The following is a 17,318-nucleotide window of genomic DNA, read 5'->3' as shown; positions in this document are numbered from 1 at the left end:
TATTTATACCAATGTCTTTTTATACAATACTATGAATCAACCTAGATTGTATGATTATAAATTTTTGGATGACTGAACAATGAAACTAAAATCTAGAGTGTCTAATGCAACAAATGTTTACGGTTCAGTTCACTTGAAGTACCAATACATGATTTATGGTCATTCACGTTTATTTTTTCAGTGTGTTTTAACGAATAATTTAAGACGGGTAAAAAGTGCTAGTATTGAACCTCGATTATAAGTGATTAAGTGGTATGAAAGGTTGATTGATCTTTCTAGATTCAATGATGTTGCAGATGCTCATTGACATGGATATGTGACAAACAATACTTGCGAGTATTCAACCCAAGTTTTTAATGGTAGATGGGCAATTGTGGTGGGAGGATTGATTTGATGAGGTCCATGTATACAATTTAGGAAGATCATTTTTGAAGGTATCATATGGGGATTAAAGGAGTGATTTAGACGAAGATGGTTGAGGCATGCTGGATAAAAAGTATACCGAAAATGGTTTATACAAACACTTTTATCGTTACATTCGGCAATTAGGAGCTATTTGACAACTTATTGTTAAGTGTTGAACCAGTAAATGGTCTGAACCATTAAGTGCTGAACCAGTAAGATGTCTGAACCATTAAGAGTCAGTATAATGCTTGATCGTCCAGAGGCAAATGTCTAACCAATTTAAATTAGAGGTCTTAACCATTCAGACTCAGTATAATGCTTAACCATTCAGAGACAAATGTCTAAACCATTCAGACATCTACTTGCGAAACAAACAGTCTGAACCAGTAAGAGGTCTGAATCATTAAAAACCCCGTTAAGAGCTAAACAAACAACCCCTAGTTTTGGTACAACTAATATAAAAATAATTTTTTTTTGAAAATTAAACTTCATTAAAAACACACCTCCGACCCAAACGGGCAAAAGGCCAACATACAAATGACCCCCGACCCAAACGGACAAATGGCAAAAAGATTACTAATATAAAAATAATTAGTGAACAACTCAATATTTATATCATTAAACGTTATAGAAAATCTGTATTCCAACTTTATTAGACATTCGTTCCATTTTTTTTCAAAATCTCGTGACTCGTGTTCTGTTTACCATTAAATGAAAGACGTTTATAACCTTAAATATCGGATAGTCAGCCAATTATCAAACTTCTACCGAAACACAGGGGCTGAATCGTAATTTAGCTGAAGTAAAAGGGTCTTGGAAACACCACTAGCCAATTACAAAATTTTAAGCACCTGAATTATGTATGGCGATGATAAATATTAGATGCCAATTTGTCATTTACCGTTAACGGCGTTGCTGCCCTCAATTGACTCGTTTAATCCAATATCCCACCTAATTTTTTATTTTATTAATTTTCTATTTCTGAACGCCATCGAATCCGTTATAAACACACTCCCCATTCAACTCTTCATTCATTCCGCAATCACTTGCTTCTGCTTCAATTTCGATATTCACGCTCCAGCAGAAGAAGGTACGTATCACTAATCTCACGTAATTTTGTTTTTAATCCGGTTTTGAAGTTGTTAATGACTCGTTTGATAGTAAGGCCAATGATTAAGTGTGCGTTACATTATTTTGATGTTGATTATTTTGTATGGAAGTTATATGAGTTGTAAGAGATTTAAAAATTATAATTACGTGTTATCGATTGACTTGTTTGATAGAATTATGAAGAGAAATGTAAAGTAGGTTTTGATAATCAAATTTAGTACGGATTTTGTATGTAGTGTTTTGTTACCGATACCGAAAAGACCGATACCTAATTTCTGAAGAAAATGAATGCCTAAACTATCGGTACAGTACCGGTTTAGAACAGATATGGTATCGGTACCGAAAATACTGATTCTGAATTTCTGAAAAGTGGTGCCGAATCTATCCGTATTCTATGGGTACTCGGTAGCAAATACTTATCCCTAGTTTCTTGTGTAGATGTATGTTTTTTTTTTTAAATTCAAAAAGTTAGGAATATAGTCAGTTGTAAAGTTGAGAGTTAATTACTGTTTTCGTCCTTGTGGTTTGTCAAAAATCACTATTTCAGTCCATTAGTTTAAAAGTTGCGATCTCAATCCCTGTGGTTTCACTTTCGTAACCATTTCAGTCCCTGTGGTTTCACTTTTGTAACCATTTCAATCCATTATTCTGTTAAGTACATGGACTGAAATGGTTACGAAAGTGAAACCACAGGGACTGAAATCGCAATTTTTAAACTAATGGACTGAAATAGTGATTTTTGACAAACCACAGGGACGAAAACAGTAATTAACTCTAAAGTTGAAATTGCACTGTTTGACTTAAAAGTCAAATTTCCTTTTTGGTGTGCTGAAAGGAGTGCATATGAGTGGTATTGTTTTGACTTGATTAGTGTTAATGGAGGTGGTAGTTAATAATGAATTTAGTATTTAAGACATTGATCTTGGTCTGTTATGCTTCAGGAATATTGAGATTGTGGAGTTTTGTTTGTGAAAATGGCGACCGGAGCTGCTCCTGCTTCCTTTATGAGTTTAAAGGGCAGGGACAACGGTTTAGGGTTTGCAAAAGCTTCGGATTTTGTTAAGGTTTCGGATCTGAAGAGGGTTAAGTCTCATAGAACCAAGGTTTTTGTGGTAAAAAACTCAAAGCCGAGTTCGGATATCGCAGAATTCCGGCCTGCTTCTGAAGGGAGTCCTCTGTTAGGTGCATGCTTTACTCTTTACTCTCGTACTTACAGTTATAACAGTATAACTTATAACGTATACATCACCGATTTTTAACGCTGCAACAACCATAGTAATTAAAAATAAAATTATGAATCTTTATTTCTTTGTGTTTGGTAGTGCCTGTGCAGAAGTATTGTGAATCCACACATCAAACCATCAGGAGGAAAACCCGCACCGTAATGGTTGGAGATGTAGCTCTTGGTAGTGATCACCCCATAAGAATTCAAACAATGACCACAACTGATACTAAGGATGTCGCTGCAACTGTCGAACAGGTTCTTTTTTGTTGTTTCTATTAATGTTGATAAAACTGTATGCATGTTCTAAAAAGGAATGTAATGTAGACGTATCACACCATCTGTTTGACAGGTCATGCAAATAGCTGATAGAGGAGCCGATATCGTTAGAATAACAGTGCAAGGGAAACGAGAGGCAGATGCGTGTTTCGAAATTAAAAACACTCTCGTTCAAAAAAAGTAGGTCTACGACTCTACTTATACTTTTTTGGAATTTATGCGTTTTCTTTTCTGGCTCGTATTATCTCATAAATCATGTACATTTGCAGTTATAACATACCTCTGGTGGCAGACATTCATTTTGCACCTTCAGTCGCACTGCGGGTCGCTGAATGTTTCGATAAAATTCGTGTCAACCCTGGAAATTTTGGTACAAATTTAATACCTCGTTTTTTTTAATAAATTTCTTTTTTCCCTTTTCAAATTGTTCATTCTTTTGACTTTATTTCGTGCAGCTGATCGGCGTGCCCAGTTTGAACAGTTGGAGTATACAGATGATGATTATCAGAAGGAACTTGAGCATATTGAGAAGGTCAAACTTTATCTTTTCTCTATTATCACTTTAAAAGTTTATGGAATTCAATGTATATGTGTTTTCGTTACACCAGGTTTTTGTCCCGTTGGTTGAAAAATGCAAGAAATATGGAAGAGCGATGCGCATTGGTACGAATCACGGGAGTCTTTCAGATCGTATCATGAGTTACTATGGTGATTCTCCTAGGGGAATGGTAAGCGATTTCTCTACCTTGCTTTCAACTTTTAAGTTTACTTAATTTTGCCTAAATTGTCATTTATGTCATACAAACGTTGATTTAATTTCACAGGTTGAATCTGCATTTGAGTTTGCAAGAATCTGCAGGAAATTAGACTTCCATAACTTTGTATTTTCAATGAAAGCAAGCAATCCGGTGATTATGGTTCAAGCATATCGTCTTCTTGTAGCTGAAATGTATGTTCAGGGTTGGGACTATCCTTTGCATTTGGGAGTCACCGAAGCTGGTGAGGGTGAAGATGGACGTATGAAATCCGCAATTGGTATCGGGACACTTCTTCAGGTTTTTATTATTCTTCACGCTGCATTCTTTTTACAAAAAATAAATGAGCTTTATAAATCCATATACATTGTTCATATAATCAATCATATGCTTAATTTGTATGGTATACAGGATGGTCTTGGTGATACTATAAGAGTCTCGCTTACCGAACCTCCAGAGGAAGAAATAGACCCGTGTAGGAAATTAGCCAATCTTGGTATGAAAGCATCCCAAATTCAACAAGGGGTGGTACGTTTTTATTTAAAAAATTTATTAATTAAATTACTTATGTCCACTGTCTTATATTTACCATATTACCGTAATTTTAATTGCATTTATATTTCCAGGCACCATTTGAAGAGAAACATCGACGCTATTTCGATTTTCAAAGGAGAACTGGTGATTTACCTGTGCAGAAGGAGGTTTGTTTGTGACTCTTCACAAAACATTAAATATTTTCTTAAATATATATTAAATAATTAAATGTATGACAGGGTGAAGAGGTGGATTATAGAGGTGTACTCCACCGTGACGGTTCTGTTCTCATGTCTGTTTCTCTGGATCAACTCAAGGTTTATTAAATTCTCGATTATGTAGACTTTATAATGCCATTTACGTATCCATTATAAACTTTTGCATTTTCTTTTTCCAGACACCTGAACTCTTCTATAGATCACTAGCTGCAAAACTTGTGCTTGGTATGCCATTCAAGGTCAGTTCATTCTTTGTCACATGATTTATAAGAACTCATGAATGTTCCGTAGCATATGTATTTGTTAACTCATTATATATGGTATTTTATTTTATGCAGGATCTTGCAACTGTAGATTCTATCTTATTGAGAGAGCTTCCACCAGCAGACGATAAAGATGCTGTAAGAAACCTTTCCATTAAAATATAATATAATATATACAATTACATATATTATATTATATTATTTTGGTATTAATCTATTTTTATTATTCATGATCAGCGCCTAGCTCTTAAAAGGTTGATTGATGTAAATATGGGAGTTATAACTCCTTTGTCAGAACAATTAACAAAGCCTTTGCCAAACGCCATGGTGTTGGTAAACCTGAACGAGTTATCAACCGGAGCTCATAAGCTTTTACCAGAAGGTAAAATTTTCAGTTTTTACTTTTTACCAATACCACCCAATTTTCAAGAATCAGTTTTGGTTCAATATGACATACTAAACTATTGTTATTTTCAGGCACGCGTTTGGTGGTGTCTGTACGCGGTGACGAGTCCTATGAGGAACTAGAAGTTTTAAAAAGCGTAGATGCTACGATGATTCTTCATGATCTGCCGTATTCAGATGAAAAAACCGGCAGAGTACACGCTGCTAGAAGGTTTTAACATTCACTAATTAGTAATAGAATAGTCATAGATGTTTTTGTTACAATACATACATATATAATTTGATGTCTTCTTGTTGACAGGCTATTTGAATATCTATCCGAAAATTCACTTAATTTCCCTGTTCTTCACCACATAACATTCCCCAAGGGTATTCCAAGGTAATAAAATAATTATTTTTTTTCTAGTTTTTACAATTATTTGTTAGTTTAAATCTGTTTTGTTTACTGTCAGGGATGATTTGGTGATTAAAGCGGGTGCAAATGCCGGTGCGCTTTTAGTTGACGGACTTGGAGACGGTATCTTATTAGAAGCACCGGATCAAGATTTTGAATTTCTCAGGAATACATCTTTTAATTTGCTACAAGGATGCAGGATGCGAAACACTAAGACAGTAGGGAATTAACATATTTATTATTTTTTGCTGGTTGGTTATATATTTGTTTTTCTCATCTTGAATTTGAATACATACAGGAATATGTCTCCTGCCCTTCTTGTGGTAGAACTCTGTTTGATCTTCAAGAGATAAGTGCAGAAATTAGAGAAAAAACATCACATTTGCCTGGTGTTTCGGTAATCACTAAGTCCCTTGTAATATACTTGACTTTGTAATACATCTCGCTTACGTTTGTCCTTTTATGGCAACAGATTGCAATCATGGGTTGCATAGTAAATGGACCAGGGGAGATGGCCGATGCAGATTTTGGATACGTCGGTGGTGCTCCTGGAAAGATTGATCTTTATGTTGGAAAGGTACACGACTCTTATAATCATATTCAAACCAACCTGTTTACACCTGAATTCATTTTGACTTGTTACCTGACTTGTCAATTTTGCACATTTTCTAATGATGTTCATATACTTACAGACGGTGGTACAAAGAGGAATTGCAATGGAGAATGCAACGGATGCATTGATTCAACTAATCAAGGATAACGGACGTTGGGTGGATCCTTCTGTGGAAGAGTAAGATGATTGGAGTGGATTCAAGGACATTTAAGGTTATTGTATTAAATAAAAGGTGATGATACTGGAAAGTGTTGTTATATTGTGATGACATAGTGTAGGTGTCAAGTATATTAATGTTTTATCATGTAGAGATTGTGTATGGGATCTAAAAACGTTAAAATGTGTCACATGGTAACCTTTTTAACACAACCACCATACTATTTCATTCGTTTTCTTAGAATTCTAAATTTAACAGGTGTATTGTAAATAATATATAAATTTTATAAGTTTGTACAGTTTACCAAAATTCATAACTTAATAAGTTTATTATTAGAGTAAATTACAACCGGTGTCCTTTACGTTTGCATCAAATTACAACCGGTGTCCTTTAACTAAAGAAATTACAGGCTTTGTCCTTTATGTTACTGGTTTTTAACACGTTATGTCCTTTAGACCTAACTTAGTTAAGTTTTTTTTGGTTAAGCCTTACTATGTGCGTCTCGCATGAGGGCAACATGGTCGTTTCATCCCAATTTTATATTAAAAAATGAAATAAATAAATCTCTTTTATCCCCTTCATTTTTTTTCAAGCCAATAAATAAATAAATAAACAATATTTTGGAATTAATCTTTGTTTTTTTATCAAACCAATCAAAAGAATTGACTACGATGATGTTGGAAGCTTACTATAAATTTCATCCATGTCGTTTTGTTCTAGTGCTTGTCATATGTAGAAGGCACCCATTGCAAGGTTTGCTTCACGTTCCTTTTTTCTGTAGGGTTTTTTTATCGAAGTTTTAAGAGACATAGACAATAGCTATGGTTTTTGAGATAAATATGCACAATCAGATGCAAGGGGGAAATCGAAGTTCATGTTAAATTGAGATGAAAAGACCATGTTGCCCTCATGTGAGAGGCACATGGTAAGACTTAACCAAAAAACTTAACTAGGTTAGGGCTAAAGGACATAACATGCTAAAAACTGGTAACATAAAGGACAAAGCCTGTAATTTCTTTAGTTAAAGGATACCGGTTGTAATTTGATACAAACGTAAAGGACACCGGTTGTAATTTACTCTTATTATTATAAAATTAAATAATTTATGCTCTATATAGATTTATTTTATAGAAACTAAATATATAAAAAAGTTATACATCCATTATTGAAAACTTAAAAGCTGTCTTTTCCTGATCCTCTAGCATGATGGGATACAGAAAATGTAACAACTGTCACGAAAAAATCAATAATTATAATGATAATTAGGTAATAAGAAAACCCTAATTGAAACACCCAAGTGATTCCGCATAAACCCTAAAATTTTCATAACAATCGGAATCAGGATCAGGGCCCCTAAAACTCGAGGGGGGTAAAACCTAGCTAGTAATTATCTTAAAATTCTTGCTGGAGAAGTAAAATTCGTTTGTTTGTCGACTCATCTAAGCTACTGGACACGAAACAAACCTAGGCTAGTAAATAGACCCGTCGCGCCACGCGACGGGCACACCTGTCTCTCTCGCGTGGCGCGAGGGAGTGCATTTTTCAGCTATAAATAGGGGGCAGTGGCACTTGAAGTTTGCTGTTAATTCGACGTCCAAACTCAATTTCTACGTTGAGTTATCACTGAAATAGTACACAGCACACACTAAACTCGAAGTGCTGCCGCAATCAGGGTAATAACTCGATCGCTATTACGATTCAACGTCCGATCGATTATAACTATCCAACGATTGTCCGAGTGCTGCTCAAATTGAGCTTGTACTTTGATTATTCATCGTGATTTCGACTTGAATATTTGAGTGCTGTTCGAATTCGGACTATGCTCTGTTATTCGTTGTGAATCCGATTGAATTATTAAGTATTGCACTTGATAATCTTTGTGAGGGTTTAATCTCGTGAATTGACGTAACTGCTGTATTAGTTACTAACCCGTTTGTGTGTGCATTGTGTTAAATTAGGTTTAATCGAGGCTAATCAGTAGGCTTATATTTTGCTCGTTAAATCTGCAATGTGAGTCATTCCTCTTTTATAAACTCTTTTCTCACAGTTTGTGAGTCAACTGTTTTACAAAACTCCAAGTTATTTTCAAAGTTATAATTACAGGGATTAAGTCTTTTTAATCACCATATTACAACCAGTATGTGGGGTTTTGTATACATTACTTATTTCCCGTCACACTTGGACAAACGGGTGGCCAAGGGGTGATCTGACCACAGTCACAGAGACCATTGGACAAATGGGCTAGCCAATGGATGGTCGAGTGACAAATACTGTGGGTAGTTGGTTTGATATCAGAAACATTATAATCGCTCTTAATACTGTAATTTATAACTAACGGGTCGTTTTAGAAAACTGAATGATTCACTCAGTATTTCCCCGCTGACAAAACCTTTTTCAAACATGTTTCAGGTGATCTGTGTGATCCAGGGAAAGTGCAGTAAAGCACTACAAGCTCAGAGAAGTGGCTCATTGTGAATAAATAAAATAAACATGATTTGGAAAATAAAGATTTCTTTGTGAAATCAACTTATTGTAAATTATGGGATTTTATCCCTAAACCTTTGTGTAATATATTAAACGAGCATTTTCGGTGAAAAGATCCTAAATTAAAAGACTTCCGCTGTCGCTTAAAATAGATACCGCAGGTTTCCTGCCTCGCGGCTCTGGAACCGGGTCAAACCGGGGCCGAGGGCCGTGACAGGGAAAAGGTGGTATCAGAGCCAACTTTTGAGCCACTGATCGAGCCACTGATTTAAATTAAGTATTTGAGGAAATACTTAAAATCTGCAAATTGCTATTCTGTGATTATATGTTTTATTAACTGATTATATGTTAGTTACAGTATGGGTAAACAAAAGTTCTCTGCTATCTACCACAAATTAGATATTGCATCCCAGGAAAAAGAAACCTCTTCCTCCAAAAACCCAGTAAACCTAGAAGAAGGAATCTTTGTCCGAAAGGCAAATTATGAAAATCCTCTTACTCCAGAGAAAAGAAACTCAATACTTAAAAAGAGTCAGGAGAAAAAGAAACCTCGAACCAAGAAAGTTAGGTTTAACCCAGAAATTCAGGAATTTGGCAATAGTTCACCTTGGGAAGATAAACTAGACGAGAAATGAGCAAATCTTTATATGCTAGCTACCGTAGCAGAAAATGCCAACCTCTAGATATCCAATAAGTTGGGCCTAGTAAAAAAAAAATCACTATCCAGTACATAAAATAAAATCCTAGTGTGTTTATTTCTGTTGTCATCTGTATAAATTGGTATGCAATAAAACTTCAGTGTTTGTTTGTTAAACTTTGTCCCAAAGTTTTAACATTACAATCTTGTAATTTGCATATATGCTATGCAGCATGAATGAGATATCGGAAGCATTTCAGAATCTCAACTTATATCCAGTGCCCATCGAAGTCTCTCACGACTTTACTGGTTACATTGCTGACATAGAAGAACCCGTGGAATTCCAAGCTCCTCCGCTGGAAAAAGCCAAACCTAAAAAGAAGAGAAGATACGTAGGGTGGAGAAAAGTACGCCGTAGGAAGCCAGCCACTAGGAGACTTCCTAAAATAGAAAATCCTGTGAGTGTGAGCAAGGGAAAGGAAATAGAAACCGGAGAAAGTTCTAAACAAGCAGAAACAGAAATAAGGATAGATCTAAAACAAAAGGGAATAGAGATTGGAGAAAGCTCAAAACAACCGGGAGAAATCACATTCTAAGACGAAATAGATCGTCTACTGGCCAATTGTGATGTTATAGAGCCTGTCAACAATAATCGCTTCTCTTATCCGGTTACAGCTCAAATTCCCATAAACCTAGCACCAATGATTCCAGACCCACTAATCCACACACGACCATTAGGCCAAATGGAAGAATGGTGGACCAATGACTGGCAATTCCAAAATATAGTCAATAGTCCTTATAGTTTCCTTCCTCAATTCGATCCAGAACCAATCCCCAATCCTCCCATGAATAATGAAAACCTAGCCGAACTCCGTCAGTTCAGTGAAGAACTGATAAGTACAGGTAATAGGATCAGGGAAATGGGGGAACAACTATCTTGGAAATACGATGAGAGGGAGTATCGTTATTAGAACTGTCAGTCAACCAACGAAATAGTGAAGTCAGGAAAGCATATTGTATAATAGTATAATTAGTAAACTAAAACTCTGTAAAATGGGCAATAAAACTTTGTAAGATACGGTGTGTATGGATGCATATACAATATACAACAACAAAATGAAAGTCGAGAAATCGACAATTTTGGTTATACTTGTATGTTGTGATAATTTATGTGTACACCTGTGCTGATGTTGTTGCCAATAAATTAGACACTAATAATTCCTACTAATTAGCAGATGGAAAACGCTAATAGTGAACCAATTAATGAAGTAAATCAGTCTGAGCAAAACCAGGAAGATCAATATATAACTAGACAAGATATTGAGCACTTTATCGCTCAAGGGATAGCCAATGCTATTCCAGAAATTGTGGCTGCTGTTCAAAAACCTGCTGAACAATTAATTCCTAGTAAACATACTCCGGAAGATAATGGCAGTAACAACATAAATGGAGGCGGCAATCATGATCCGCAACAGGCCCCACTCCCAAAAAGAATGAAAGTTGCAACGCCTGGTTGCACTTACAAAGAGTTTCTTGCTTGCAAACCCACTGAATTTGCAAGTAACGAAGGGGCAACTGCAACACTGCGATGGTTAGAGAAAACCGAAGCAGTAATTGCAATAAGTAAATGTGCTGAAGAAGATCAAGTCATGTATGCATCAAATTTGTTCAAAGAAGGGGCGCTAGAATGGTGGAACTCGGTCCTACAGGCAAAACGAAGAAGGATAGCCTATGCCATGGGTTGGGAAGAATTTAAGAGTCTTGTAGAAAGAAAATTCTGTCTCGAATATGAAAAAGATCAAATGGCAAACAAATTCCTAAGTCACCGCATGACCGGTATAGATTGTCGGGGTTATACTTCGACATTCTTTGAATACGCAAGAGTAGTGCCAACACTGGCTTCGCCAGAACCGGTACTCATTTCCCGTTATATTTGGGGTTTAATTAGTTAGATCCGTAACATCGTTAAAGCTGCGAGACCTCGTACTATTGACGATGCTGTGGAATTAGCTAATACCCTAATAGATGAACTGGTGCGCACAAGAGAAGAAGATCGCAAGAAGGAATTAGCTCAAAAGATTACCCAGGGATTTCGTGTGGGTAATACCAAGAAAAGAGGAACAGGGCAATCCTCATTACCTCCTTTCTGCAGAAATTGCAAAAAGAAACATTATGGACAATGCAATATAATTTGCAATTTTTGCAAGACAAAAGGACACCGTGAAGAAGACTGCAGGAAGAAAATAAGAATTTGCTATAACTGCAGAGAAAGGGGACATTTCCAATCTGAATGTCCTAAGTTAGCTAAACCTGCAGACAATAAAGCTAAAACGGCTGAAGGAGCAACCAAGAAGAATGTACGAGCATTCCAGCTAACCACTCAAGAAGCCGAACTTATTCCAGACGTGATAGCTGGTACGTTCCTAGTTCATGACGTGTTTGCAAAAGTATTATTTGACTCTGGTGCAAACCAAAGTTTTATTAATACTTCATTTTGCCAAGCTCTTAAGCTACCCTTAACCACTCTTAGGCAGATTTTTACGGTTGAAACGGCAGAAGGAAATTCTGTGAACATAGATAAAGTTTTGCAAGAAGTAAAAATAGAACTATTAGGCCATAAGTTTTCTACAAATATGTTACCAATGAATTTAGCTGGATTCGATGTGGTACTAGGAATGGGTTGGTTAATAGCCAACCATGCTCGAATCCTATGTGATAAAAATGCCGTAGAAATTCAAACCCCCACAGGAGAAGTAATTTTGATTACTGGAGATAAACTTCGAAAGCCATTGAAATTCATATCGGTAATGAAATTGGCTAGTTATTCGAGAAAACAGGAAATGGTGTATATGATTTCCGTAATCATTAACTCTAAAGATAAGGAACTTCAGGACATCCCCGTAGTCTCAGAATACCCAGATGTTTTTCCAGAAGAATTACCTGGATTACAACCTGATAGAGAAGTAGAGTTTAGAATTCATTTAATTCCAGGTACTGCACCAATAGCTAAAGCACCTTATAGATTAGCACCTACTGAAATGCTAGAATTGAAAAAGCAATTAGATGAATTACTAAGCAAAGGATTCATACAACCTAGTTCATCCCCTTGGGGAGCACCAGTGTTGTTTGTGAAAAAGAAAGATGGATCGATGAGAATGTGTATCGATTATAGAGAATTGAATAAGGTTACCATTAAGAATCGATACCCATTACCTAGGATTGATGATCTTTTTGATCAACTTCAAGGAGCTAGGTATTTCTCAAAGATAGATTTAAGATCCGGATATCACCAGTTGAAAGTACAAGAAGAAGACATACCTAAAACTGCCTTTAGAACTAGGTATGGTCATTACGAGTTTACAGTCATGCCCTTTGGATTAACAAATGCACCTGCAATGTTTATGGACATGATGAATCGAATCTGTAAACCATACTTGGATAAATTTGTGATCGTTTTCATCGACGATATACTTATTTACTCCAAAAGTCAAAAAGAGCATTGTGAGCACTTGCATGTACTCTTAGCTTTGTTAAGGAAAGAAAGGCTCTATGCCAAATTCTCGAAGTGTGAATTTTGGCTACAAGAAGTACAATTCTTAGGTCATGTGGTAAATCACGAAGGTATCCATGTAGATCCTGCTAAAATAGAAGCAATCACGAAATGGAAAGTTCCACAGACAGCAATGGAAATAAGAAGTTTCCTAGGCTTAGCTGGATACTATAGACGATTTATCAAAGATTTCTCTAAGATAGCCGTACCTTTAACTAAGTTAACCTGTAAAGCCACCAAGTTTGAATGGGGACCTAGACAAGAAGAAGCTTTTAAAATTTTAAAGCACCGATTGACAAATGCACCAATTTTAGCTTTACCCGAGGGAACAGAAGATTTTGAAGTATATTGTGATGCTTCAAAATTAGGATACGGATGTGTCTTGATGCAACGCAGGAAGGTAATTGCGTATGCTTCTAGACAATTGAAAAAGCACGAAGAGAATTATACGACTCATGATTTGGAATTAGGAGCCATAATTTTTGCCCTTAAGATTTGGAGACATTATCTGTATGGAAGTAAGTTTATTGTTTATACAGATCATAAAAGTTTAAGATACATATTTGGGCAAAAAGAATTAAATATGAGGCAAAGAAGATTGATGGAAATCCTGAGCGATTACGACTGTGATATCCAATATCACGAAGGAAAGGCGAATTTAGTCGCTGATGCCTTAAGTCGTAAGTTCCATGAAAAGCAGAAACGAGTCCGTGCTCTTAGATTAAATCTACAAGTAGATTTAATGGAACAAATCAAGGAAGTTCAGGAAACAACAATTAAGGATGATGCTGAAGGAGATGATAGAATTTGGAGATTCCATAAGAAACGAGTTTGGGTACCTAAGCAGGGAGAATTAAGAAATAAGATTCTAGAAGAAGCCCATAAATCTAGGTATACCATGCACCCAGGAAATAATAAGATGTACCAAGATTTAAGAAACAATTTCTGGTGGATAGGAATGAAAAAGGATATAGCTGAATACGTATCTAAGTGTCTAACCTGTTCACAAGTTAAGGCCGAACATCAGAAACCTTCAGGTCTACTACTGTCACACCCCAACCGATGGCGGAAACATCGGAGTGAGACGAAATGTGAAGATTGCAAGAGACTTCATAACGCTATTTGTGTCGAGGATTTAATAATTACTTTTTTTAATCGATTGAACTAGAATAAAACAAAGTTGAATAACGACAAGTGTAAAAGAACTAAAATTTCATTTCATTAATAACGGTTTAATACAAGGCTTGGAAACAAAATACAACATGTTTGAAAATAAAATACAGTACCACAAGTATTAAAGTTTAAATGCGTTTCTAGGCAATCCTACTAGATTCCTTGCATCATCAAAATCCTGCAACATGTATTAAAAACATAGATCAATACAAAAGTACTGGCGAGCATACAAGTTTGAAAAAAAATATGAGTATAAAAGTTTGTCTCAAATCCAACATGTCAACTTATATTCAAGTTGTAACTAGCATACATAAACAACCTAAGCATAACGAATAGCATGAATATACAAGTTGAAACTAGCATACATAAATAGCCTAAGCATAACAAATAACATGGATATACAAGTTGAAACTAGCATACATAAATAGTCTAAGCATAACAAATAACATGTATGATGGATTGAGTGGTTGAATACGTTTGATTGTGTGTATTGTGAATTTTGTTAATTGATACATGTTACACCCAAAAATATATTAAAGCGTAAAAGGGTCAAGTATGCTCACAATGTTTGCGTATGGAGATTCCTTGAAATAACGCGTGAGGAAAGGTTTGGGAAAACCGAACGCGCGTGAGGGATTACCTCTTTGCAAAGCTTTCGTTGGTATTCCCGTGAATAGTTGATGGTTGGATGAAGGAGCACCGAAGTCACCTCATATGGTAAACGAAGGTTATAGAAGTATAGTGGAAACAAATATATATTTATGTTTATTTTTATAAAAAAATGTTTGAATCCAATATGTTTTGTTTTTATAATTTTAACATGTTTCATTTTGCGGATTTTTACAAAAAAAAAAAAAAAAAAAACGGGCAGAGCTTCCTCTGTTTTTTGGACGGTCCCGACCACACAAGTTGTCCATCTATTTTCAAAATTCAATAAGCAATAGGTGCAACAATATACATATATAAATATATAGCTTCTATGCAAAATTCAAATTATAAAAAGTCGGTTCCGCGACTAGAATAACACTAACATAAATAATATAACGAATCTTTAAGACGTTTAGAAAATATATATATATATAAATAATTTCCTTTTTTTTAGCGAACATCGAACCAAAACGAACCGAACCGAGTTCACCCTAAACAAGACTGACCGAAGTTACAGTTGCCTTGCTTTGACTGAACTCGAGCCTGCTAAAACAAGCCAACTAAGCATGAAGTCTGACTCGACCCGCGTCTTGAACCAAACCAAATGAAACTGAAACCCGAAAACAAAACTGGCCGGTTGACTGTTTGACCAGCCTTGAACTGAACACCGAACCGAATCATTAATAAAACAAAACCAGAACCATAACAATCTGACTTTATAAACAGCCCCAATATTATATTTTCTTTAAAACTTTCAGTGCATTTTGTATAATTATGATCATTTTGCCATGAAAATGATTAAAACTGATGCTGAAGTTGTATAAAAAAAAATATGGTTCGGCTGTAAATCATAGATCTTCGGTTCAGTTGGATGATTATGACATTAGAAATTAAACTATTTTAACAAAGGAATTAAACGAGAGAATAAGGGAGTAAGAGAGGCATACCGAAACAACAGAATCAGCCCTGAAACTATCACCGGAGGGCAGTGACTGGTCGCCGAGCGTCGCCGTCACTGAAACGCAGCTATTGCCGCCGTCGGACCCACTCCTGCCGGCTGCCGTCTTCTTGCTTCGTTCTCTCTCTCTCTCTCTCTCTCTCTCTTTGCTCTGTGAACCTGCCGCTGAACACCACCACCGAAATGGTGGTGGTCGGCCGTTCCATCGAACATGGTGGAGGGTCGTGTGATGGTTTAAGAAGAAGACAAGAGGTGAGGGGGGTTTGTAACTGAGGAGTTATGTCCGGTCACCGAACTTCGAGAAGGAGACAGAGAGATCGACAGTGGGTGATGTGTTTGAGGGAAGCTCTCATCTTCATTTGTGTGTATATACAAGGATATAAGTTGGGTATATTTTTTTTTGGGAGGGAAGAAGATCATATGCGGCTCATTAAAAATGAGATGATCTAGGGTTCACTACACATTTATACTTAGGTTAATCCTTTGTTTTAAGTGGGCTTGGGCCCAAGGCCCACAAGCCCAATCCCGTGTTTTGAGTGGCCCAATCGTACTTGTGAATTCGTTTTCAAAACTCGAACAATATCTAAGATTGTAAAAATAAAATTTTAGATTTAAAAATATGTAAAATAGTGTCGGTATTCGTCGTTTCGTGTTTGATCACCGATTGCGTAAAAAGCGCGTAGAATGCGTCGTTCGCTATTTTAAATCCATTTTTTTCTATCCGGTTTCGGCTGTGGATACTAAAATAGAAAGTGAATACGAATTTTCTAAAAACATGAAATTACGGAAATACGAGGCGTTACAGTCTCCCCTACTTTAGAAAATTTCGTCCCGAAATTTATTTAAGAGGAAGATTTTGGGAAGGTTGGCATTTTCGAAGTGCGTTTTGGGTATAACTGAGAAATAGGTTGTGATTGATCAAAGTTTGTATTTAATAGGGTATGGGGAAACACCGAATTTCTCATGGCACGTTTTCACGAAAGTTCGGTAATATGGTAGGAACACTTATATAACACCGAATTTCTCATGGCACGTTTTCACGAAAGTTCGGTAATATGGTAGGAACACTTATATATAGGAAGTACCAGCGGCGTATCTACCATGTTTATACCGTATTACGCCCGTTTCGCTAATCGATGTCATGTTACGTTCTGTGTTACGATACACAGTAGGACCTACTATGGTTTTCATGCGTCTACCAATATAATCACGTATGCATCCGCGATTATTTTGGTATGTGCATGATCCGCATAGTTTGTACTAGTAGTGTACGGGTCAGGGTACGTTATCGTATTACGAGTATGAATGTGTGCGTGTGCTAACGTATAAAGATTTAGGTATGTAAGCATGATTGTGTTTAAGTATGAGAGAGTATAATGTAGGAGTGAAATCTTTGAACAATCACATGATATACTTAGTTAACCAAGATTAACGTATTACTGGCATGTGAGTAAACATGTCAAACCATCGTGTACCGCAATGTTGACTACCCCACATCGTCGCAACGAAAAGG

The 17,318-nt window shown here is 36.2% G+C and overlaps 1 protein-coding gene and 1 long non-coding RNA gene across 2 annotated transcripts; one reads left to right on the top strand and one right to left on the bottom strand.

Annotated features, from left to right (window-relative positions):
* Positions 1-1,291: 1,291 nt before the first annotated feature.
* Positions 1,292-6,587, top strand: LOC110904306 (4-hydroxy-3-methylbut-2-en-1-yl diphosphate synthase (ferredoxin), chloroplastic). Its single transcript, XM_022150150.2, has 20 exons — positions 1,292-1,495; positions 2,457-2,697; positions 2,838-2,995; positions 3,090-3,196; positions 3,286-3,386; positions 3,472-3,548; positions 3,625-3,744; positions 3,841-4,071; positions 4,183-4,299; positions 4,398-4,472; positions 4,545-4,622; positions 4,703-4,762; positions 4,862-4,924; positions 5,024-5,168; positions 5,264-5,402; positions 5,493-5,570; positions 5,644-5,803; positions 5,884-5,982; positions 6,058-6,162; positions 6,278-6,587. Exons 2-20 carry the CDS (start codon positions 2,490-2,492, stop codon positions 6,377-6,379), a joined length of 2,223 nt encoding a protein of 740 aa, XP_022005842.1. The 5' UTR covers positions 1,292-1,495; positions 2,457-2,489; the 3' UTR covers positions 6,380-6,587.
* A 7,634-nt stretch (positions 6,588-14,221) lies between these two features.
* On the bottom strand, positions 14,222-16,217 carry LOC110906078. The gene is made up of 3 exons (XR_002573642.2): positions 15,795-16,217; positions 14,763-14,908; positions 14,222-14,377 (listed from the first exon to the last, which is right to left on the bottom strand). It is a non-coding gene; the product is annotated as an uncharacterized LOC110906078 (long non-coding RNA).
* Between the last annotated feature and the right edge of the window lie 1,101 nt (positions 16,218-17,318).

The sequence above is a fragment of the Helianthus annuus genome, chromosome 14 (genome assembly GCF_002127325.2).
Source record: "Helianthus annuus cultivar XRQ/B chromosome 14, HanXRQr2.0-SUNRISE, whole genome shotgun sequence".
Lineage (NCBI taxonomy): Eukaryota > Viridiplantae > Streptophyta > Magnoliopsida > Asterales > Asteraceae > Helianthus > Helianthus annuus.
This window is presented reverse-complemented; position numbering and strand designations above follow the sequence as displayed.